Here is a 26,779-nt window from a genome sequence, read left to right on the forward strand (position 1 = left end):
TGTGGGTAGATTCATTTGCTTTTACTGCTGACGAACTTATGGGGTTTGCTGTTTAATGCATGCAGCCCTTTAGCACTGACTTTGACTCTGCAGGAAGCTGTTCTATTCAAAATATATGAAAGGAATCCTACTAGTTTATAATGTAAGATTAAAAATAACAGTTTTTAGGGATTGAACAAGAGCTGCAGCTAAATCATAATGAAGATATAGATCTACTTCTTTGTTTTAAGAAGATTCTTATAAAAATTCCAGCAACATTATTACATTGGGAGAGGGATGTTTGTTCATTATTTCACCACGTGATAAAAGGATGAGGGCACACAGAAGCAGATGGCATTTTTGGTTTGCTGCAGGTGGCATGTTTGGTTTCCTGCTAGTGGATAATATAAGTTCGGCTTTGTATTTCATAAATACAAGGAGGACTCAGATAGACATTGAGTATTTTATTTGAAAGTAACTTTCAACCCAGCGTCTTTTTTTTTGGAGTTCAAAATGTTTTTGTTGCATGCAGAAATAAAAATTTGTTTTCTCTGTAGCAGTTTATTGATTTCATAAATGCAACACACTATAGTTTTTTATACATAGCATAAAGGTAAAAAACTATATATGCAGTGTTATCTTCATTTAAAATGTCAAAAGGGTTTTGTGGTTCCCAGTGTTTTCTTTTTTGTGGGAAATGGGTCCAAATGGCTCTCTGAGTGTTAAAGGTTGCCGACCCCTGCCCTATACTCTTCACCAGTCAGACCTCATCTAGAATACTATGTCCAGTTCTGGACACCAAGATTTAAGATGCAGAAATATTAGAAAGGATCCAGAGAAGGGCAACAAAAGGGATCCAGGGTTTGGAAACACTGCCCTATGAGGAGAGACTGAGAGAACTGGCATGTTCAGCCTTAAGAGAAGAAAAGAGAAGACTGAGGGGGATATCCCTCCATAAATACCTCAAAGGCTGTCACAGAGAAGGATGTCAAGATCTCTTCTTGCCAATACCAGAGTGTAGGACACAAAATAATCAAGTCAAGATGTGACAACCCAGGTTCAGGCTAAATAACAGAAAAAGTTTCTTCACTGACAGAGCAATATGACAGTGGAATCAGCTGCCTAGAGAGGTGGTGGGCTCTCCCACACTAGAGACATTCAAAAAGAACCTGGACAGTTATCTGAGTGGGATGGTGTAAATTGGTGACCTACAGCAGCAAGGGGTTGGACCTGATGGCCTTCTTCACCCCTTCCCCTACTAGTCTATGACACTATGAAATTTTAAGAGTCCTCAAATGCAATCTAGTGAAGTCCAAAAGATCAATGTAACTTATTGCCAAAGCAGCATACACAGGGCTGCAACCTATGTTTCAGTTTTTGCCATTTCAATTAGTTTTGATAATATCACAAAATAATTGTCTTAAGGTACAAGATCATATGCATGTTTAGACAGAGAAGCTGTTGGCTGTAGGCTTTTTCTCTAACTGGACATGCACAGGATGGTGCCTTCAATATCTTTTAATAATGTGTATAAGACACCACCCTGGAAAGGTAAAAAAACCCGACTGCACTTTATCTTCCAAAATGAAAGAAACTTTGGCTGCAATCCTATGCATACTTACTTGAGACCAAGTACCAAAGAACTCTTTGGGACTTACTTTTGAGTAACCACCAAGAAGATTCCACTGATAGACAAGATCATTACAACTCTAGAATCAAGTGGTCAGTTTTTAAGTTACTCTAGTCAATGTAAAATTATAATATTGACCATTATGTAATATAAAATTAACTTCTGACTTATAAACAACATATTCTCAATATTTATATTTATTCAATATCTATGGAATTTTTATGATGGTTATCTTAACCCTATAGGCACTGTCTATGCAAGAGCTTGAAAACAAGTATTTTCTATTACTTAATACAGTGGTACCTTGGCTCACGAACTTAATCCATTACAGGACTCTGGTCGTGACCCAAATTGGTCATGAGCCAAGTTAAATTTCTCCATAAGGTTCAATGTAAATAAGGTTAATCCATTCTGTAACTATTTTTTTTAATCAGAAAAATGTGAGGCAAAGTGACAAAGAACAACAAAGATGGCGGCCATCTCCCTGCCCTACCCCACCCCGAGCAGAAGTGCAGCCATCTCCTCACCACTCCAGCATGACCGGGATTGCGCCCATCAACCCTGCACACGCCCGTCATCACGGCGCACTACAGGGGGAAAGGCAGGTGTGCTGGGAGGGGGGGAGAGACGGGCGGGAATGCGGGCGCACTGGAAGGGGGAAAGAGACGGGCGGGAATGCGGGCACGCTGGGAGGGGGGAGACACGGGCGGGAACACGGGCGCACTGGGAGGGGGGAGAGATGGGTAGGACCGCGGGCGCGCTGGGAGGGGGGACAGACGGGCGGGAACGCGGGTGCGCTGGGGGGGGACAGACGGGCGGGAACGTGTGCATGCTGGGACGGGGGAGAGATGGGCAGGAACGTGGGCGTGCTGAAAGGGGGGAGACACGGGTGCGATTGTGCTAAGGGAGGGAGATGGCCGTGATCGCGATTGCAATCATACAGGGAAGCCAGGCACAATCACTGGCATGCTCATGCAAGAAAGACAGGCGCAATCTCAGCCATCTCCCCCGTCCCCAGCACGATTGTGACCATCTCCCCACTTGGGGGGGGGGGGGGGGGGAGATGGCCGCAATTGCGGTTGTCACCCAATGTGGAGTTCACAACCTGAGTAAATATTTTTTGAAATTTTTGTTCGCGACCCAATTTGGTCATGAACTGAGGTGTTTGTGAGCCGAGGTACCACTGTATTTCCTCTGCACAAGAAGGCGCAAGCTACTCTGATACCCAGATGAGGCAAAATAACATAGGGATAGTAACCCAACTTATCTATTTCCTCTTAATTACCTGATGATATGGTTTCAGGCTTTGCTCAACACTATAACCTTCCTATAGTAGTAAGAAACTATATTTAGAATTCCAAATGTGCCTATTAACCCTGATCTAATCAATTTATCAGGAGTAGCAAAATCATAAACTGCAATCAGTTGACAAACAAAGACATCATTCCTGTCAACTCAACAATGAAACTTCAAAAATGGTGACAGCAACACAGTCTTCTGAATGACATTGACAAGAGCTGTACAGTAAGAAAATGCAAAGTCTAAGATGGTACATGAAGAGTTGGAGGAGGAACAACAACAGCAGGTTCTCAACCATGTGAATATACATGTATGTGGCCCTTATGACTTTAGAACTTTGGCTTTCCCTTTACTGGAATGATTTTAACTACATAAAAAGCTTACCGGTGATATGCTTCCCGACGATATTTCTTCATAGCGTGCCCATCCATATTTGCTGGAAGATCTGCTGCATTTTGTAATCGATCACTCCATGAGGTTGTCATTTTTATTTTGCAATGATCACTGGAAAAACAAGTGGAGATATACTTAATTTGCAATGCATGTTTCACGTGTTCATGTGTTGTATAACTACTTCCTGTTTTAAAAAAACTCCATCAGTACTTGCCAATATACCATAATCACCTGACAAAAGCTATTAGTTTTTATTTTCAAACAAAATTCAAAAATAAAACTAAACGGTTCTGCATATTTTTAGAATATATACGCACACATCTCAACATTCAAGCTTCTTAATTTTAAACTAATAATCTTAGTCTTGAATTGTGTGAACATAAAAACCTGCTCCCATTCATATTCTTACTTCCTTGTCCCAAGCAAGGAATTATGAAAGCAAGGGAAGCATCCAGTCTCAATTACACCTAATGGCAAAAAAGAAGGAAAGAATACCCTGTTTAAGAATATTTAAAAGACCAAAGGAAAAAAAATGTAAAATTGATATTATTGTGCCACAAATTAAAACTATCAACTCACTAGGACTTTCCCTTCCCATAGATTATTCTATAAACTGATACAACTGATAGCATTATATACAATTAATGAAAAGAGCTAATACAGAAGCTTTAAAAGTGCTAAAGTAACAGATTTTCTAAATTCAGTCACATACCATTTACTAACAGAATATCATAATTAAGATTCTGTTCTGATCATTTGGGTGCTATTTTTATTCTGTAATGTTGTGTATTAATGCATTTGTTTTACCAACTTTTAACTGAGTTTTATTTTTTTTAATATTTTTGATTGTCAGCTGCCTTGATCATCATGGTATAAATTAAATAAATAAATATTCTCAAGTTATTAAATACACTAATACCATTGTTAAAAGTATGTTTCTTTTCAAATCCCCCTTCAAAAAGCAGCACAGACTTGCATAGATTCAGCTGAGTTAAATGCTAAAGCTACTTCTGAAAAACCCATGTTCTTCCACAGATGTTTGGTAAGTTCGCTACATTTTGTAGTAGAATCTGTTGCCTTTACATCATATTGCATCAGCCAATATCAGGTCAGCCATGCTGGTACCGGTGGTCAAAAAGCATTCCTAATCTTATAGACACATACAAATGTATCAGCCCCATTTATTCTGAGCTCATTAGAGGACTGGAAACAGATTCTATTTCACTCAATGCTCAGTAAAAGAAATGATAAGGAATACACATAGAGATATGGAGAGAAGACAAGGAGAAGAACACAGATCAGGAGGAGAACCAGGTATGTCTGAAGTTCTAACCCCCTGGAACCACAGTTCTTCCAAGATAAGCATAGCTTACTTGAGCAAAGAATCTGCTTCCCCTAGCACAGCGACAGGGCTTAGCAGCAGCTGAGCGCAGCTTTATAAGCCTCAGAGGCTGCTGGCCCCACCCCTTGGCTTCCTCCCCAGCCTCTCTGGCCCTGCCTCCCTTCCTCTCTACTGCTCCTGCCCCCTCCCCTGCTCCTCTGCCCAACTCCTACCTTGCCTTCTCCAGTTCCCTGGCCACTCTCTGCTACTCAGCAAAAACACTTAATGCATGACATTAGAACTCAACATGAGTAATAAACATATACACAGAAGGCTGAATTACATTCTCTTCTGAGCTGGAAGAAACACTTGATATGATGTTTGTGTGCCAACATAAGAAAAGATGGTTCTTCCATCTTCCACCCAAGACTTATTACTGCACTTTGCAATAACCTTCATGAAAAAAGTGTCCACTAAAGTTTAAGAATTTAGCACATCATAGTACGTATTAAGTAGCTAAATTTTCCAGAGTTTCTTTGTAAATAAACTGGATCCATTCCTTTACTAAACTCAATTCCAGTCCATTATGCCACTTTCACCTCTGTCTATGCTGAATTAAATGATTTAATGCACTGATTTCATCCTGCTATGCTGAATCAGAGAGCAGGATCTAGGAGCCCTGTAACGATCAGGGCTCATAACCTCTCTATTATTTTATGATGTCATTTGCCATAAATATACAAATGCTTCTTTTAAAATGATGCCAAGGATAAAAGCTAAAAATAAGGTGGAGTGGACCCTGGCATACTTTTATAAGTCCATAGGACAAGTATTAGAGGCACCTAGCCAAAAAAATTCTGAATGATGAGCAACTGAGGTTTATGGCACCTATCTTAAATTACAAAAACCTATTTTAAAGAACACACTTCTGTAAATATCTTCAATAACTCTCTCTCTCTCTCTCTCTCTCTCTCTCACGCACACTGAGCTGGGATATTTTTGTAGCTCATTATAAATGGCTGCTTTGTTTTAACATATCCTGATTTCAATACTTTGGCCTGACTAGTTTACTGAATCAAAAACAAAAAATTAGTGATGTCTTGCTTTTTCTAGCTCCTTCACAGTGAGTTTACAGAACAAAAAGAAAGCAGTGTTTTAATACACATAATGAAAACTAACACATCTAGAAATTGCAAAGCTGTAACGTTTTAGTAAATACTATATCTGACCCCCACCATTAAAGTAATCACTGAAATGTATATTCCGTTTGATTGTTTAACTTCCTGAAATCAATCAATTAAGCATCACACCCATGGTTACTGTAAATGTTCTCTTCCTTAGTTGACAGATAATCCCAAGCACAGAGAATTTACTTCACCATTCTGTAGCAGAAGTGAGAAGGAAACTTATTCTAGTACATTATTTCAATGATTAAAGGATACAAGCTCAAAGAATATTGTTATTTCTATAATGTACTGCCAAATAAACTATAAATACCAGCTACTCATGCTCTGTGATATTGTTGCTGTTACATTATGTTTTACATGTTTTTTTATTGTTTATTGTTCTTAAGAATTGTGTTTTAATTACTGTTGTAAGTTACTTAGAGATCCCTGTTGGAATAGCTGGCAGCACACAAGCACAAACATAAATAAATATTTTCCACAGTTATTTACAATAAAAAACACAAATGTGAAACTCAATAAAACCAATTGTTGCTGCTTTAGAAAAATTTTACCATATTCTTTTAATATTGTTCTTTATGAATTGGGGGGGGGTGTCTAGACATATAAGTAACTGTAAAAAGATAGACAAATGTAAATGTGTCCTGATATATAATGGACAAAAGAATAGATGGGATACAATAACTCCTGACACAAATTAGTTTCAAAGTGGTGTAAATAAACACATCCTAAGAGTTTCCCATAGCATTTATCTAAAAGATTATCTGAAAACCAAAAGGAAATGGAAGAAAGGCCAGGCTACAGAGAAAGAATATAGGCAGGTAGCATGAAATTGCAGGGATGGTGTCAGGAAGGCTAAAGCTAGGAATGAACTGAGGCTAGTGAGGGATCCTAAAAGCAACAAAAAAGCCTTCTTCAGATATGTCCAAAATAAAAGACAGAGGAAAGAAATGAGGTTCAACCACTCAATGTGAATGGCAAAATTATAACAGATGACAAGGAATCAAATCATGCATCATTTTTGGTGGAAAGGTGTGATATAAAGTAATGTTTATAGAAGTATTCAAAACAAATAGGCGCCACAAAGAAAAACTCCAGATTAAAATAAATAAATCACAGAAACCCAAACACATATGAAACATTTTAAACTAACCATCACCTAAGAACCAACAGATGATGAGAGAGACTAGACTGCTTGAGGAATGAATTTCACACTCTTAGTGCTTCCTCAAAGAAGGCCCTGTCCTGTGTCAATGCCTTCTGTATCTCTAATAGGACAAATGAGGTCCCACTCAAGTGCTTGGGTTGTTTATATGAGAAAAGGTGTTTTGCCCCTTCTAACTATAATAAAACAGCTAGGTTTGGAGGAGTATACCTGAAGCCCTCCCCACACAAGCTTTAAAATTTCAGAGGGCTCGAAGAAGAGTATGTCTGTGTTTTTAAAGCCAAATTACTTCTGAACTTCAAGTACAGTCCTCTTTTCTAGGGCATATTTGTGCACAAAGTGAAACAATGAGGCTTTTCATATATAACACTAAGCAAAACCACCAAGTTACCTTTCTTATCTTATGTCCTGTATTTGCACATTTGTGAGGCAACTACTCATGTGTTGTTTCTATGTGCCTCCATCTTGCTTCCAATTGGCAGCAGATATCTCATCAGCCCCTGCAGCTGGAAACCAATCCCAGCACCACTCCTGCCTACATCACCTGCCTCTCCCCCACTGGCCCACATACTCCCCCGAACTTGCTGTCAGCAAGGCAGACATCTTGGCGATGTGGTCATAAGGCAGAAAAACCAGCCAGGAGGTGGGTGAGGCCAGCAATCCAACCAGGTGAAAGGCATCAGGAAGAGCATGCCAGAAGGGAGGAGAGATAGCACAGCAAATCAGTGCCCTGTCTGCTGGCAACTCAGCCACTGCTAGGTGAAGAGGACAACAAAAAATTGCTGTCAAGCACATTAGCTGAAATAGAAAAACATTGTAACTGGCTTCACCCATAACAACAAGCAATGCTGAAATGTGGAAATCTTAGATGCAACTACTGGTTCTCTGTAACCAAACATGCCGCATTTTACCATGTTACCAGTACTAACAAATAATGACAACCCATTCCTACCAAGGCTTGTCGTTATATGTGAATTCAGCCAATGTGTCTGTACACATCCACAATGCTAAGAAGTATAGGCTTCTTATGTATGTGTTATCTATCTATATTTGACCAAAGTCTGAAATGACCAAATTTAAGCCTCAAGTAAAAAACAAACTATTTTAAAAAGTGGCAAGTAAAAACAAACAAATTACAAAAAGAATTAGTGATTCTAAGAATGAGAGACAGAAAGACACACCAAAAAAAGAAGCTGAAGCTAACACATATTTATATGAAGCCAAGGTATTAGGAGGACTGCAGATTGTGAGAAGGCTATACCAAATATATGTTATCTTGTGGTTAAGGCCAGTACATGAACATGCAACTTAGGAACTTTTAAGTGGACAAAGACCAGTAGGAGAAAAGGGAAGCAAGTACTGTGATGGTGAGGTATTCTATGAAGAGTTGTAAAGAAACATGACTAAAACAGTACAGCAACAAATCACGTATCATATAAAAGAAAAATACCACATGGCAGTTACCCCCAACAGAGTCACTTCTGCCAGCAGAAAGCTGTAGCTGAATAAAGTACGTCTTGTTTTCTTTCCCTTTTCTAAACGTTAACTAGTACCACTTTCTATAATTGGTTAATAAATACAACCTAAGTTGTTTAAAATACAACCTAAGCATATGTGCATTCATTTATCATATAACTCGAGTGTTTAGGGAACAAACTGCAAGCTGTGATTTATACCCCCCCCCCCCCGATATTGGCAGGGACCTTTTCCAATGTAAACATGTAAGATTATCTCCCTGATTCTGGAACCTAATTATGTCCCCCACACACATACCCTGTCCCTGAGCAAATACACGTCAGCAATACAAGTGACTCACTTGTTTACCACCTTTGAAAAAAGCAACAGACAAAGCTAGGGTCAAGTTTTACTCCCCAGGCTCAGCTACTTGTTCTGGTACTCCCTTACTCTCCATCATCAAAAGGGTTAGGGTTTAATTTGCTAATATGCCAAATTCCCTGTAGTAGCAGTAGTAGTAGTAATAACTTTGGGTTTCAAGACAAAGTTATAGGTTGCATCCCACTAAGCTTCCTTACTGTCATAAACAAAATAATTTTAAAAATCTGAATACATCAGTGCCCAGAGATGCAAGATGATCTTGTAAGACAAATTTACATTACTACACTCATCATGACTGATAGTTAAATAGATGAATAATAAATTCATACTTTTTCATGCCAGTAGCTCCCAACTATATGGCAGAACAATCCTATACATGACTATTCAGAAATAAATTCCAGTCAGTTCAATATGACTGGCTTTCAGGTAAGTATTGGGCTGCAGCCTAGATATAGTATTGTAAAGCCATTGTCCTCTCAGCCACAACTATTTTATAAAGTGCAACTGAAATTTTCTTATATCTGCCTATGGGATATTGTAGAGAGAGAAGTTAACACATTACGTAAATAATATTCTTGCAGTCTAAATCAGGATCCGTTAACTTTATTCTCTACTATGATACTCCCTTTGTAACTCTTAAAGGAAAGTCTTGTTCTTTGCTTACTTGCCTTCCTCTCTAAGCCAAGTGTGCCAAAAGGAGTATATTGCAAACTGCTTGGTAAACAAGCAATGGAAACAGTAACCTTTTGTTCTCAAACTTAATCACACCCAAGAGCATGCTCTATTTCATTTGGTTTGTTTTATTTTTTAAATACTTTTGACACCAGACATATTGGCAGTACTTAAGAATTAAACATTCTCTTTAGCTAGAAATCTGCACAACTCAGGCACAGAAGCTTCTCCTTCATAGCTATGATTCAATCGGTCTCTGAAAGGTCTATTTCCTGAAGCCAAATCCAACTCCAAATTCACTGGAGCCCTCCCACCTCAACTCACATACATGCTCATTGTCACCCATATCCAATGTAGGGAAAGTAAGCTCTGTAACAGGGATACTGATAGTCTGGGACAGACTGAATACCACTGTCTCTAACCAATGATACCTCACTCTGTTTTACTCTGCCTTTAATTTCAATTTTTTAAATTCTTACTCTTGCAATTTTAACTCTGATTTTGCTAGTGAGAACAAACAAGAAGCCTGTATTTTTACTTTCTAAAACTCATCTACCACTCCATAAAGAGGAAATTTAAGTCTCATTAAACAGTCTCATTATACATAACTTTAGGTAAAGGGAGGTCAATACACTCATTTATTTATTTATACATTCTTGCATTTATATCCCATCTACTACTGTAGTCTCAAGGCAACACATTAAAATACACAAAGATTAAAAATACATATGAAATAAAATAAAATTTCATTATCAAAATTTAAAACCTAACAATAACAACTAGATAAGCAGCAGTGCAGAGGAGGGCAGGATATTAAAAAGAAACATTCTTGCCTAGTGCCAAAACTGCAACAGAAATGTCCTGGAGGAGCTTATTCCAGAGGCAAGGAGCAGCCACCGAAAGAGGAGACTCCAAAGGGATCTGTTGGTGACATATAGGTATGTGAGGGGGTGTCACACGGAGGTGGATAGAGACATGTTCTCCCCTGCAGAGGGCAGGACGCACCCAAAAGAGGGAAGCTAAGGGAACCAAGGTTCAATTTCGATGCCAGGAAGTACTTCCTGACAGTTAGGAGCCCGAGGGTATGAAATGGGCTTCCACAGGAGGTGGTTGAGGCCCCATCTGTGAGGGTATTCAAGGACAGGCTAGACATGCACATGGTAGGCATTTTGTGAGTGGAGCTGGCTAGAGCCGGGGGTCAGACTAGATGGCCCTTCTGACTCGCTCTGTTTCTTTATTACCAGGGCATGGGTGACTGTCCTCAGGCTCTGTCTGTCCAGGTAGGGGCGTAGTTGATAAATTTGGCAAATTTGTAGGAAGGCACCCCAGACAACAAATCTACCTGTGCTTTCAAGGATAGAGCTGGATCTAGCACCACCCCCAAAATACAAACACTTATTAACAATAGTGATGACTTACGTAGAAGATAATTAGGGTATTGTAACATCCTTGTGAATATCAACAACCTCAGATATACAGATGATACCACTCTAATGCCAAAGAATGAAGGGCAATACCAAAGAATGTTCAAACTACCGTACCATTGTACTCATTTCACATGTTAGCAAAATTATGCCCAAAATCCTATAACCTAGGCTCCAGCAGTATGTGGACCAAGAACTACCAGAAGTACAGGCAGGATTTCGAAGAGGCAGAGGAACTAGAGATCAAATTGCCAACATACACTGGATCATGGAGAAAGCTAGGGAGTTCCAGAAAAACATCTGCTTCATTGACTATGCTAAGGCCTTTGATTGTGTGGATCACAACAAATTGTGGCAAGTTCTTAAAGAGCTGGGAGTACCAGACCATCTTATTTGTCTCTTGAGAAACCTATATGCGGGTCAAGAAGCAGCAATGAGACATGGAACCACTCATTGGTTCAAAATTGAGAAAGGAGTTTGGCAAGGCTGTATACTGTCGCCCTGCCTATTTATATACAGAGCACATAATGAGAAAGATGGGGCTAGATGAATCACAAGATGGAATTAAGACTGCAGGGAGAAATATCAACAACCTCAGATATGCAGATGATACCACTCTAATGGCAGAAAATGAAGAACAAAAGAGTCTCTTGATGAGGGTGAAGGAGGAGAGCGCAAAAGTTCGCTTGAAACTCAACATTAAGAAAACTAAGATCATGGCATCTGGTCCTATCACTTCTTAGCAAATAGATGGGCAAGAAATGGCGGTAGTGACAAATTTTATTTTCTTGGGCTCCAAGATCCAAGCTCCAAGACAGTGACTGCAGCCAAGAAATTAAAAGACACTTGCTCCTCAGGAGGAAAGCTATGGCAAATCTAGACAGCATACTAAAAGGCAGAGATATCACCCTGCTGACAAAAGTCAAGGGACTATGGTTTCCCAGTTGTAATGTGTGGCTGTGAAAGTTGGACCACAAGGAAGGCTGAGCGCCAAAGAATTGAGGCCTTTGAATTGTAGTGCTGGAGAAAACTCCTGTGAGTCCCTTGGACTGCAAGGAGATCAAACCAGTCAGTCTTAGAGAAGATCAACCCTGACTGCTCTTTAGAAGGCCAGATACTGAAGATGAAACTCAAATACTTTGGCCACCTAACAAGAAGGAAGGACTCACTGGAGAAGACTCTAATGCTAGGAACAATTGACAGCAAAAGAAGGGGACAGCAAAGGATGAGGTGGCTAGATGGAGTTACTAAGCAGTTGGTCAGAGTTTAGGTGGACTTCTGGGGATGGTGGTGGATAGGAGAACCTGGAGGAATGTTGTCCATGGGGTCATGATGGGTCAGACATGACTTCACAACTAACATAACATGACATGACAACATACTTCTGGGGACTGCAAATCTGTCAGATGGGAACTGATTTGACCCAGCAGTGAACGGACCTGCCTGCCACAGAACTATTTATACACACAGATAATGAATAATACTATTAAAAGGGAATATATGCACAAGATAGCAAATTATTCCTGCTAATACTATAAGTAAAGCTGAAATAAACTTTAGCATGTCAATCTCATAAGAACAGTTACCTAAATTAATACTGTGAAAATTCAAAATCATCCATTAGAGTTGGGATGCATGTGACCCTCAGCCTGAATTACATAAAAGTTTAGGTGAGTAGCATCCCAGAGGGAAAAAGGCTGAGTGGGAGGGGAAAAAGAAGAAAGCCAAAACAGTTGAGTCAATGGAAGAAGTGGGAGAAAGCCCTCTGCAAATGATCAGATATGATTTAAGACAAGGAGGGGGTAACAGGGGAATGAACCGCACAGAGGCAAGGAAGTAGGGAAACTTTCAAACTCTTAGTTCAGACTTCTTCCAACCATGATATTTTCCTCACCCAGCAGCTCTTTGGACAAGGAGGAAGAGAGAAAAAGCAGTTGGAAGGAAGAGAAGAGAGAGAGAAAAGTTGATCTTCCCAACCACTGCCATCATGCTTCCCCCAACATAAGTGGATGCATCTCTCAAAAGGAAAAAGTTTTGTATCCATGAGTTAAAGCCACTATTTGGAAAGACAAGCAAGAAACAGCAGAGGCTTATATTCTCTGTTCACCTTCCTTTGAGATAAGCTTCATTTTCAGATTAAACTATTCATGCAGTTTACCATGACATTTGAATTTTGAACTTTTAATTAGTGCTTGTCCTCCAATCAGCTGAAAATCAACTTCATAAACATAGCAACCAAAGCAATGGTTAAAGGGCAAGGATTCACTATGATTAGAAAACTCAGACTTCCCAGCAAACTGTGATCAAGACTAAATGGCAAACTGAAAATGAATTTGCTGTTAAAGAGGGAGTTTGTGAGCCTACAACTTGTTTCTAATGCTCCAAAACTTGGAGGGTCATCCTAAATGAACTAGTAGAGGATCAGAATGGGTTTTATCCTTTGTTGTTGTTAGTTGTGAAGTCGTGTCTGATGCATCGTGACCCCATGGACATCCAGACCTTCCTGTCCTCCACAATCCCCCAGAGTCCACTCAAGCTCACACCAACTGCTTCAGTGACTCCATCTAGCCATCTCATTCTCTGCCGTCCCCTTCTTCTTTTGCCATCAATTGTTCCCAGCATTTATCCCTTAGGTAGTCTTTTACATGGGAACTTCTGTAAATTTGTATGGTTTTAATTACTATGCTATTATATATTGCATTAGACAGTTGCTTTTGTATTATTCCTTAACTACCCCAGAATTTCTTCCTTAGCTGTAGCTGTCCATAAATGTGTGAAGTGCTACATAAATGGTCCAAACTATATCAGTCTTCTGGTACATCTCACTATTCAGATTTATCTACATTGTGTTTCCTTAGTTCTACAATACAATGATAGAACAAAAGTAAATTTAAGGCACTTTTTCTTTACCACAGGCACAGGGTCCAGAACCAGTTATTGCTGCAAGGGAATGCAATATTTTAAAAGATTTGTTTATCACTACTTTATAGGGTCCCAGTGAAAGCAACATAATTACGATTGTTGTAAAGGACAGCATACAAATGTTATATATAAATAAATAGACTAATTCAGCTGTAAGGTATAAAAGGCTATTTTGGGTTATGCCAGAATTAGCTAATATGACTATGCATAATGTGTACAGCTATCAAATTAACAGTTATCGCTCTAAAATCTCTTGAAAATCATTGTCATTAGGCATCACAAAGTCAGGCCCCAAATAGCTCAATATGGAGCTTTCAGGGATCTTCTTTTGACATGCAAGTACAATATACTTGGCAGAAAATACTGACTGAACAGAAGAGCCAAATACTCTTATCTACTCTTGACTGTTCCAGTATCAATTCCTCTCACCTTCACAAACTACATTATTGACCATCTTACCTCTCCTTTACTGTTTTGTCTGGAATTCATGAAAACCAATTTTATGTTAATCACATTTTAAAAACAGAAACAGAATTTCTTAGTTTTTCAGAGGCAACTTGTTTTCATAATCACAGGAAATAAAACACAAGCTGATTTCTAACCTAACCATTCTATTTGTTCCAGTGTCTTGCACAATAAAGCACATTCAGTTACATAATAATGTAGCATTAATAGATATTTACGATCATCCTGAAATGAGGAGTGGGGACTAGTGGGTACATTCTGTTTACCCCAGCCATTACAAGCACACAGAGAAAGATATGATAGAGAATATGTAACAGAGAATGAAGTGGCTCTTCTACCCTACAGCCACACCAACAGGTCTTATTGTCTGCCCATCCTGCACAACAAGAGAACAATGACACTTTTGTATTTGCCACTATTGTAAACAGTTTCCAACTCGTCCTGGTCTAGCTGCAAAGACCTGTACACAGAATTCTAGCATTTCCACAGGTAAAGCAAATTGCTCTCAGGTCACCAAACCTATACACTGGAAGGAGAGAACACACCCTTTTGCTTGTAGTATCGGGAAAAAAAATGAGAATCCCTGAAAATCAAACAAACCATGACCTTACTCCAGCAGTTAAGCTTATGTGGGCCTTGCCCTGCAAAGATCAGCAGCTCATGCATAAACTTGCATAAGCACCTAAATGTTATACAGGTGACTATCGCTATCAAATGATTAAGCACTTTTCAAAATGTTCTCTCTGTAGACACTGTTATATAGTGTAAACATTTAGAGATCAGCCATGACTAGATGAGCAGGCCAAATGTCATCTGTGGAGCACACAAAATTCAAATGTTGAAACATCATAGAGTTTAATCATTTGCAGTTCTAAGAACTGCTGTTGACACAATGAAATACAGATGTGACACATTAAGTCATTTGGCCAGTGCATGCTTACTGCAAAATTGATACATGTTACAACATAATGCTACAGACAGATGATATTAAAAGCCTGAATGGGTAGAAAAACAAATGCACACACAAACTTCTTTCAACTTGGCAACCATCTCTCTGCTGTAAGGTATCCTCTGTAGCCCGATACATAAGCTCTTGCCAAGGCCACCTATGTTTAAATAAAGTGACAGGAAGAATGTCAGCTCAATTCCTGTGAAAGGTTTCCCTGAAATATCTGACACTACTAGGCCAGCCGCCTCACTTTATATACATCCTTGCTGTCTCTCTCCACCAGATTTTTGGTTTGTGTAATGAAGTGATGTGAAGAAACAAATATCAGTCAGTAATCCAAAATGCTAAGCTCAGGGCTAATAATATGACCGATCTAATATTAATTCTAATACAACAATTAAAAATCTAGTGTGAAATAAAATTAACTGAAGTAAAGAGAATTTTACGCTATACTTTGTCCCACATTTACCCTCATACACATTCTCTATGTTGAGAATTTTGTAGAATCCTGGGACACAAATAACTCCCTTCGTTATTTAAAAATCAAACAAAATACTGCTCTCCTGTCTCAGGAAGGATTCCTCAATGAACTTTACAAGAGAATGGGAAATTTCACAGGATGACAGGCAGCTAAAGCAATTAAACAAAACTCCATGAATTCAGGGTCTGTCCTGTCAAGCAGCAGGGTGAAGCAACCTGCTTCAGACTGCAACGGGGGGGGGGGGGGGAGGACACAAATGAAAGCAGCAACTGACATCTGGATGCTACAGTGTTACTTTAAAAAAATTGCTGGCCCTGACCAAGGTGAGGGATACTAATTTTGGGTCCACTTCAGGCAGCAAAAGGGGAAAGAATGCCCACCTTCCATTTCACTGGTGTTCAGGGGTGGAAGTAGAAGAGAGCACTTTTTCACAAATTATCAGTGCCTATGCCCTACTCAGATTGAATGCATTATCATCTCAGTATCTCTCTATTTGGAAGGAGAAAAATAAGGATTTCCCTTATCAATCACTAAAAAACTTAGTTTCACCCCAAAATTATTTTTCTTCAACTCTCAAAAGGAAGCATAGAAGCTGAGCAGACAGAGGGAGAGAGAGAAAAAAATCTCAAATGTCATATTTATATTACACTAGTTAAGTGATCTGAATGCCATTCGGCGTCACTGAAAAAGAAGAGAGCTGGTGCTGCCCCAACTCAACTATTGCCCCCTTAGAGACATGGGATTTGGGATTTTTACTCCCTTTTGTATTCACTCTTAATCCTTTTTAGAGAAGACCCACTGAACTTAATAGGGTTTAAGTTAGACTAGACTAATACTGGAGTTAACCTTTAGCCCATATTCCATGCCTCCCACACGAAGATGGGGCAGGGGAATGTGCAAGAGAAAAGGCAAAGTTAGGGTCCGCCCGACGAGAGCGAGGCACCCTTCCTGCCTGCCAGCCCGCCTCCCTCCACGCCGCGAAGGGGCTGCTACCAGTAATGACCCGCGCCGGGCGAAACGGCGGTGAAAAGGGAAGAAGGGGGTGTCAGAACAGAGCTCCTCTTCTCTCTGGAGTGGAAGAGGACGGCTGCCCTTCAGCTACTTCCCGGAGTTCACGAAACAACCAGGACAGTCTTCTTTCCCCTCTTTCTTCCCTTCCTTGCCTCTCGGATGCGGGTGTGGGGGGGGGGGGAGTCGTCGCCGAGAGCTCCCGCCTCAGTCAAGCCAGCGCCACTTCAAAGGCAGCGCTTTCCTCCCGCGCGTCCCCGCCCCCCCACGGGGGCGCGAGAGAATTCCCCGGCCTGCATCCCACTCACCTCGCCGCGCGCGCCGTGTTTCCCCGCTCTCGCCCAAAAGAAACCGCACAACTGAACTGCCGCAGCACTAGACTTCACACGCCGCGCATGCGCAAGAGGGCACCTACGTTCCAACGCCTTCTTTTCCCTCTTCTCTCTGTTAGGGACCGGTGAGAATGTGCAAAGCTTCTGCGGTGCCGCAAACACCGCTAAAGGCATGACGGATCGCAAACATCGGTTTACGCAAGTGGGAGAGCGCCAAGGCCGAGATAGCTGGATATTATCTGGCCTACATTTTTACGAATCGGTTATCATCTATCACTGAAGCGTGACTTAAACACAAATAAACAAGGGAAAAGTTCAGTGGTAGAGCTCATTCTTTGCATACAAAAGGCCTCAGGTTTAATCCCCCTTATTCCTAGATAAGGCTGGGAAAGAAACCTGCCTAACTGTTGTTGCCAGACAGTGTTGACAATATCGGGCTAGATGGACCAAGGGAACATAACCAGCATAAGGGAGCTGGTTATGTTCCTAAAAACAACCTTTGCTGCCTGGGACATACTGGGAGTTGCTGGTTCTTTTTCTATCTTGGTCTAAATATGCATAGGATTGCAGCTTAAAATATTCAGGTGGTGACTTTAACCAGTCAGGAGATTCAGGACAGATAAAAGGAAGTACTTCCTCACACAGTACATAGTTAAACTAAAGAAATCACAGACCCAAGAAAAAATGATGACCACTGCATTTGAAGACAGGAGATTGGACAATTCATGGGAAACAGTGCTATCAATAACACTGGTCTTATTGGCTGTGTGCAGTATGCATATGTGCACCAGTTGCTACATGAACGTGGGTGGGAGGATACTGTTGCAATCTTGCCTTGCTTTTGGGTTCTTATTGGGAGCTAGTTGGCCACTATGTGACCAGAATGAGGGACTAGGTGGACTACTGGTCTGATCCAGGATGGTTTTTCTTATGTTTACCATCCTTGGATAGTCCTCATGCTGATCCCACAGAAGGGCCACATTTCAAAGCTCATCTATTGGTATCAGTATAATGGCCAAGGATGCTATTCATTCAAAGTTCTAATCAGCTCATGATGAAATTGATCATCCTGAGGGAATGGAGTGCAAGATCACCTACCTAGCATTGGCATACGAAGTTTCTACTGGCAGTAATGTTACTAATCATTGCTGCTGCTAATGATTATAACCATAACAACAGTAACCACAATGCATGACCAGTTCAAAATATTTTACTGCCCTCCCTGAGTCACCTTAGCCTAGGAATTTTTTCAGTATCAGAAAAATCTCTCACAGTCCTCCCAAACAAAAATGAGCTGCTTTGCTTCAACAGCCCATGAGCTGTTGTTTTTGTTAAAACAATTCTGAATTAGAAAATCTTGGTGATCTACCAGGAAATCTTCAAGTAGACCACATCTACCTTTTTTGTGCACCCTTGCTTAGAGGCTGCAGAGCAGGCCACATGGTCATGCAGCTCTGCCCTCCAACTTCCTGCCACAGTAGCCTCCTCTCTAGACTTAGTACCCAATTGTTGTTGCCCGTTCAGACAAATGCTGCAATGCACCAGTCGCAGCACTAGTGTATATCATGTTTGTAAAGCAACATATGTGCATGCATTATGCTTCCTGTAGTACATGGTTGGAACTGGCTACCTGCTTGCTCAGCCAGGCTCTTTCTCCCACAGCGCTATCTTGCTACATTTAGAGACAGTGGTTAAATTAGTAAGGTAATAACCATTGCAGGTCAAGATGTTTCCACAGGTGAATGGGAACATAGGAGAGACTGTGGAGGAATGGCTGTGGGGACCAGCATTCTGCCAGCAACCACCACTCCAAGCAGTTGCCTTATTTTGCTTAGGGACAGCCCTGTTTGCAAACTGAAATATGAAACAGCAAATCAGCAAAACCATGCAATGAGTGCATAGGCAATTGAACTCATTGCATTGAACCACCCAGTGGCTCCAGGGTGACGCGTGGATAAGAAAAACCCAGCTTCAAATGTTCCCCGGTTATGAAACTCAAGGAATGGCCCTTGGCTCAATGGGAGAGTATCTGCTTTGCATGTAGAAAGTCCCAGGTTCAATCCTTGGCTTTTCCAGATAGGGCTAAGAAAGAATCCTGTCTAAAGCCCTGGAGAGCTGCCAGCAGCCTTTGAGCTAGATAGACCAGAGGTCTCACTCAGTATAAGTCACCTTCCCATGCTCCTAATTTTCATTCAGCCTAATCTACTCCAAGGTGCTACTGTGATGTGAGAAGGAACTGAAATCAGAAGCCCTTGGAAAAAGGGCGGTGGTTTCCAGGATTCTGCTACAGCAAGAATGAACTAAGGACTGACATGTGCAGATAAAGGGGTGATGCTGGCAAAGTTCCTAGTGGTTCCCATTGTGTTTCATAGAACAGAAGAGGCAGACCAATAGAGTTGAGATAAAGGGTAAAATTCTAAGTGGGCTGAGTTCCTCCTTCATGAAGTTCAAAATGTACTGATATATTTTCTGTAATGGTAATGAATGGCTGCTGGGTTTACTATCCAGATTTGTTGCTATAAATGCCAGGCCCCTATAGCCTCCCACCATAACTGGCCAGGATGCTTATTCCTTGAAGAAGCAGATGGTGGAAAGAGATGTTATCCAGGAGAACAAATGTTTCCCATTGATACTTCCTTCCTCAGACCATTTTCCCTCAGCTAGTCTCAGTTCTAGTTTAAGTGGTGTGGGGGAAGGTTTAAAATAACAGGGTAAGGGATTTGCAATGCAGAATGAGCTTGCAGAGTTCATTCTACCAGAGCCAAAGTTGCCAGATGCTGAGGGGAAAGGAATAGCTGCACATGCCATACAACCTAACTCAAGTCTCTTAAACTAGGATTTGGATGCAATAGATTGACTGGTGAACAAGTGGTGATTACCTGCCACTATAACAAAAAGAAGATGGTGCCATTCCCAACCAACTTATGTGACAATGATATGGTTCACATGATGCAATACAGATCTACATTGATTATTTGATCTATGATGAGCTAGAGCACCAATGGGCACTTCTTTGCATATCCAACTCCAGCAACCTTGCAAAACCTATTGTCTGTTGTGGAAGGGTTGTGTAAGCTTTGCATAAGCCACACAAAGTTCACATGGCACAAAAACCTGAGTGGGACATGGATATGCAAAATGGTGGCCACATGCAGTACAGTCTGCCTAGGAGTTAAACAACCCTAAATGGGCTGCTGTGTCATGTGAAGGGCACAATGTGTGCATGTAGGGCTGATATCAAGGATAGGCATCAATAGGCACCTGTCAAGGGCTCACATCTTAGCAGGAGCTCACTAACAAAAGCCCCCTCTTTTCCTTTTTACCACTTCAACTACTTACTCACTTGCCTCTCACTCTGGCCCACATAATGGTGGTCCCATCCCATATTCCCACAAAACTAACTGCACAATGATGGATCACAGAAGACAGAGCAGAGCTTCAGCTGATGAACATAAAGTGCAAACAGCCAGTTAGACAGTTGGACTGAGACTCGGGAGATCTGGGAAAACACCCAGTCCCTGCTTGACAACAAAACTCAGTGGCTGACTTTGGACTGATCATTGAATCTCATCCTAGCCTACCTCACAGGGTTGTTGTGAGGAAGAAACAATGGAAACTGAGAATTATGCAAACCATCTTGGGTTCCTTGGAGGAGAAAAGGTGGGATATAAATACAATAATAAATAGTCTCACTACCCGTCAAGCACAACAGTGTCAGTGATGTTGAGAAAGAAGATGAAAAGCGACAGCAAAGAATGGCAATGGTAGTGAGAATGCAGGTTCACTGAGGGAGAACGCCCACTGATGGTGTTTTGCCCAAGAGTCCCCACAAACCTGGGCTCAGGATTACGCAGCTGAATTATCAGGTAGCATTTGGTCACTTAGCATTCATTGCCTATTTGGAATGGTGCCGTCCCCAGCAGCCTTGCAGAAAGCTGCTTAACATCACTCCCCCTCTTTCTATGAAGCCCATGCCTGCAGCCACAACTTTATGTATGGTTCGGCTGATGAGTGCTATCTTCAGGATAGGAAGCTGGATGTACTATTTGCTTGCACAGTTTACTTGCCGGAAAAACAAAGAAGGAAAAAAACAGCAATTTGTGCACCATCCCTAAAAGAGCAAAAGGCTACAAGCCATGCGCAAGAGGGAGGAGAACCAGCTAGCGAATGAACACGTAAAAAGGAAGTTGTATCGCGACTTCAGAATGCGGGAGTTGTTCCAGCTGGGCCACAGATACAGGACTGTCAGTATCGACAAAAGAATACTCTTCCCACGCATTTATCCATTTCCTGAAGCTATTCGGAAACAAGTTCATACTACAGTTCAAGCCTGCCATTGTCGCCATAAAAGGATCACTGGAAGGATGTACTGCCATTAAAATAAAAAAGTAAATAAAAGATTCCTGCTAATGCTGAATTTTTATTAAGTTTTATTACTTCTTATTCTGAATTTTAACTCCAAAGTTAATACATAAATCCCAAAGCAGCCCACAGAAATGTTCATTACATAATGCAGTGTGTTTGTAAAGAACTTTGCTTTTAGATTTTTGATTGGAAATTTGAAGCACAAAATTAAAACATAATAATACCAAACAGAAGTCCTAGAAGATATAAAGCTGATTTTATATTGCATCATACTTCTGATCTGTATGGATCAGTCCTGTCTCTTGGATTGTAGAAGTCCTCAACATATCAAGTAGATGTTTAGAACCACAAATCTGGCTGTACTACACAGCATTCTTACAATCCAAAAGGAACATTTTCTGAAATATCAGTTAAAGGGCTTGAATGCTAAAAAAGAAAATATCAGGGAAAAGTCTTTATCACAAACATGTGTTCTATCAGTGATGCATACTTCTAGAAAGGCACAGAATGCTGTTGAACAGCTGCCCATAGAAGGTGCAGACAGAGAGAAAAGTTGATTGGGAGACAGCTGGAGAAGCTGCTGAAAAGTTCAAGTGGTAGAGAAAAGCTGCTGAGAAGTGAAGATAAGGTGAAGCAACTAAGTAGAGAAGAAGAGAGGGAAACAGACTGACAAGGCTTAAAGTACCGGAAAAATACTGGAACCACCAACTAGAATACCAGATCAAATGAACTCTGACAAGAATAGTAATAGATTGTTCCAGGTAAACAGCAGCTGTAGGGAGGGCAGTTAGACCATTTGTGTTTTACTATTGTGAATATGTGTTACTTAGCTGCATTAACTGTTTTTTAATTTCAAATGATAAAATCTTTGCCATATTAGACTCCTGAGCTATTGCAATCTGTCCCTCCTCATCCACAACAAAGATCTGTGTTCGCTACACCTTTTTCTACATATCTATCACAACGTATCCTAAAATAAAATGCATGCAGAACAATAGTAAGTAGTATATGTTATGCCTATGTGTTGCTCTATGTAAGACTGAATGGGAGAGTGCATGCAACTATGTGAATGGGCATGTGATTCCCCCCTCCCCACCCCTTGAGTGTCCAGATCTAATTTGGCTCTCAGACTGAAAAAGACTGCTCACTCTTGCTATCCATATATACCGTACTTTTTTTATAAGAAAAAAGGTGTCAGAACTCATGAAATTGTTTACCTTTCACACATAGTCAATCACTGTACACACACCCACACACGTCAGTTGTGTGATGAAACATAATGGTTGCCACCTGCAGTAAGCACGCAGCACGCGACCACACGACCAATCACAAGCTGAGCAGCACCACAAGCCGAGCAGCACCACCACAACCAGCGCGGACAAAATACGCATGCATCGGATTCGACACACAAGCAGCCTGCATGCACCATTTTAATGATTTTGCCGCAGACCTGCTATGCTCGACAGGGCGATTCAAATCCATGTGGACCAAACATCAAATTTTCAACAGTTACTTTTAAAACTTGGAAAATCTGTCAAAAAAAGGTGCCGGAACTCCATTCCAGTGTGTTCTATGACAAAACAAACACTGCATATATACCTAGAAGTAATCCTAAAACCCAGTGGGACTTCTGAGTAGATTATCCTCTAAACCAGTATTGCAAGGAGTTTGTCCCCAGTCCCTTCCCTGGCCCTAAAGCTGGAAGGAAGGAAAAGAACTAGGACAAAACAGTAAACTATTATTCCATAGAAACACAGCACTGGCAGCATCTCTTGTGGTTCTTTCCCTGTCTTTCAGGATAGCCAAAAAAAGAGAAAGGAAGCTGATATCTCTGTATCTTGTAAATAATACAATTCTAAGACAATTCTGGCCTAGTTCTCAGGACCGGTCAATTGGACTTCTGGCTGCAGTTGTGAACTGATGTGTCTAAATGTTTCTTCATACTAAAAAAATAAAAAACCCCACTGTATAAATTATAGATAAATTCCTGTAGCAACAAGAAAGGAAAAGCTTATTTGAATGACAAAAGAGACACTCACAGTTGCAAAGGACAGGCAAGAAGCAAAGGCAAAAGGTGACAAAAATAGGGTCAGAATTCTAAATGCTACTTTTCATTAGCTATCACCTAGAGACAAAAAGAACTATTACAATGATCTGGGCAAAGAGATGAGAGCAACAAAAGAGAAAAAACAAGAGAAGATCTAAGATATCAAAGGGAAATTCAAATCTAGATTAGGAATACTAAAAGATAAACAAAGGAACATATTATCTGACCAGGAAAGAATAAAGAGAAAGTGGAAATAATATATAGAAGAGATAAAAGGATGACAGACTTCTTCAAAGTGGAACCCTATGAAGAAGAGCCTGCAATATCACTTTTTTAGAAAGTAAAATGAAAGCTGCTCCAAAAGTACTTGCAAAGAATAAAGCACATGGAATAGATAGGATACCAATTGAACTATTTGAAGCTGCAGAAAACGAATCAGTCCAAAACCTAGCAAAAATATGTAAACAAATATGGGAAACAAAACAATGGTCCATAGACTGGAAATGTTCAATATATATTCCAATCTCCAAGAAAGGAAATGTGCAGCAACCATAGGACTGCCGCATCAATACAAACAAAGCTCTATGTTGCAAAGCTCATATGTTGCAACAAAGAATATTACTCTGTATGGAGCAAGAAACGTCAGATGTTCAAGCTGAATTCTGAAGAGACACTGGACATCACTGCAAATATATGTTTAGCACACTGGGGTGTACTAAAGAATTCCAGAAACGATCAGTCTATGCTTTATAGACTACAGCAAAGCCTTTGACTGTGTGGTTCACAAGAAGCTATGGATGGCCCTGAAAGGAATGGGTATACCTCAGCACTTGATTATCCTGATGCGCAACTTGTTTAACGGACAATAAGCTACTCTGAGAACAGAATATGGAGAAACAGAATGGCTTCCCATAGGCAAAGGTGTTGGACAAGGGTGGGCTTTCATGCATAGGATTGCCATAATTCGGGAATGACATGATTGCACATAACATATGTTAAGGAAAATAACCACAACCTTTCTGTCACCTTCTCAGACTTAAAGCAATAGTCTCTGAAATTAAAAGAAAACTGCATTCATAGACTTTGTCACATATTAAGATTGGGCAGGAAGTTCTCTCCATCTCCTGTCCAACCTTGAAGCTATAGACTCTGATGTTGGTAATAGAAATCCTCACTGATCCAGTGCCTGTATACCTCATAGCTAAGTACCAGGATACAAGCTCTGAGATGTAAGCAGCAGATATATACAAGAACACCAGGCTCTGAGCCTTATACAGTCTTTTATGCCGCTTCCTGTGATTTGCAGGTAGCGTGCCTGATTGGACTGAGAGTAATCCTGCAATCACCCACATGCCAGAAACACCCCCCACCACCCCCTGCAAGCATTCACATGACAGCGCAGGCTGCTTCTCAATCAGATCACTTGGGGGAGCTGCAGTACTTAAAGGCCCTGCAGATCCTGGCATGGGGCATCAGTAAGACCCACACATGCTTGTGTGGGGAGGGCTTTAATTATGGTGACAGGACTGCTTAATTCAAGTGCCTGGATTTGTAGGATGTGAGGCAGGTGACCCAGCCATGAGGTGGGTGGGTGTATGATTGGTCAGGAGGCAGGCCTAGCTCTGGTAGGGCAGTTGGACATCAGGGAGCACCTCCAGCAGCAGTGACCACAGACTCTGAGGTCTTTACGGGTGTATGTGGTGCATCTGCCTGGGTGCTATTTTGCTACAGCTGCAGAACCACCATGCTGCTCTAATGAGTAGACAGGGGCTCTGTGGAGCAGGGGGCGGGAAAGTAGCAACGGGCTGAGAACATGCCCAGGGGAGCATGCAGGCCAACAGGGCAGAGGTAAATGATGCAGACAGGAGCAGTGTGCTGTGGGATTGGTTTCCACTCTCATAGCTGATGTGAGACATTTGGAGGGAAGATAGAGGCCTGTGGTGACTACTCAGGGGTAGTTACCTCGCAAAGGTATGAACACAGGACCCAAGAAAGGAAACTGTGCAGTAACCATTCACATGATGTGGGAACAGCCCCATTGACTATTAAGTTTTGTCAGTAACATGCGCATGCACACATAGACACGCTCTCTCCTTAGCCTTAAATATGGCGAGTTCTGTGGGCAACCTCAATAGTGCTGCCTTATTTTCATGTGGATGTGCTATGAAGGGTTTGCATGAAGCAGGACAGGTGCCAGCTTTCAGGGGGCTAGGTTAAAGTACCCTTGTGTCCCATCCCTGTCCCCATCACTGCTGAAAATAAGCCCTAGGTTTTCCCTGCGCTGGCAGTATGATCCCTTCTACCAGTACTGACTCTGAAGTGCAAAGCTTAAAATGTACACTCACTGCCACTATACTAATTTTTAATTTTTCAATTATTTCAGTAGATCCATAATAATGTAAATAGTCTTATCTCCTCCTATGCCAGAGGGTTAACTTATTTTCATTGCTGTGTTGTTTTTTCATGGTTTTATTGTTATTTTATTTATTTATTTATTTATTAAAACATTTTTATGCCGCCCCATTCGCTGAAGCCTCGGGGCGGCTTACAACAAAAAATTAAAATAACATTTTAAAATATATACAAAATATATTTAATGTGACTATTTATTAATTGTGTGTGTGTGTGTGTGTGTGTGTATGTATGTATATTTAATAACTGTAAACTGCCTAGAGAGCCTGTGGGCTATGGGGCAGTATAGAAATGGAATGGAATGGAATGATCACTACTATGCAATGCCTGCAATGTATGTGGAGAAGACTTCCCAAATTCCAGCAAATCCACCATTTGAATTCAGTAGTCCTGCCAGGACAGGGCTAAAATAATCACGATTAAAGCCCTCCCCACACCAGAGACCTCGCATGCTTGGGTCTTGCTGATGCCCCATGCCAGGATCTGCAGGGGCTTTGACGTACTGTAGCGCCCCCAGGTGGCCTGATTGGGAAGCAGCCTGCTGTGTCATGGGAATGCCTTAGGGGCAGCTTTAGGCATGTGAGTGATTGCAGGATTACTCTCAGTTCAGCCAGGCAAGCCATGTGGGAGTCACAAGAAGCTGTATGAAAGATTTCCCTTTCCTGTTCAGTTTCTGCAGGGTAGGCCTTTGTGGTGGCTGTGCTGTGATCTTGGCTTCTGCTGCTAGTGATGTCCCCACTGTACCTTGACTCTCACTTGCTCCTGGCTCTACTTTTGCTTCTGGCCCTACCATGCCTTCCCTGTGTAAGACCTGGTTCTCCTTCCACCTCCATTATCTTGGGCCCTGGTGTTTCTGCCATATATTTAGGTGCTGCTTATGTCCCAGAGCTGATTG

General features: G+C 41.1%; 1 protein-coding gene across 4 annotated transcripts in view; it reads right to left on the bottom strand.

Annotated features, from left to right (window-relative positions):
- Positions 1-17,137, bottom strand: part of NT5C2 (5'-nucleotidase, cytosolic II) — a 94,219-nt gene extending 77,082 nt beyond the window's left edge. For 2 of the 4 annotated variants that reach the window (XM_044437855.1, XM_044437845.1), the window contains exons 1-2: positions 17,037-17,137; positions 3,293-3,412 (exon numbers count right to left, since the gene is read on the bottom strand). In XM_044437855.1, the coding sequence (XP_044293790.1) occupies positions 3,293-3,393 (101 nt within the window). In that variant the 5' untranslated portion in view covers positions 3,394-3,412; positions 17,037-17,137. Of the gene's footprint in view, positions 1-3,292; positions 3,413-17,036 lie in introns of those variants that run through there. The other 2 variants (XM_044437874.1, XM_044437892.1) reach the window with 1 other exon arrangement.
- Positions 17,138-26,779: the final 9,642 nt, after the last annotated feature.

The sequence above is a fragment of the Varanus komodoensis genome, unplaced genomic scaffold (genome assembly GCF_004798865.1).
Source record: "Varanus komodoensis strain SLA01 unplaced genomic scaffold, ASM479886v1 scaffold1, whole genome shotgun sequence".
NCBI lineage: Eukaryota > Metazoa > Chordata > Lepidosauria > Squamata > Varanidae > Varanus > Varanus komodoensis.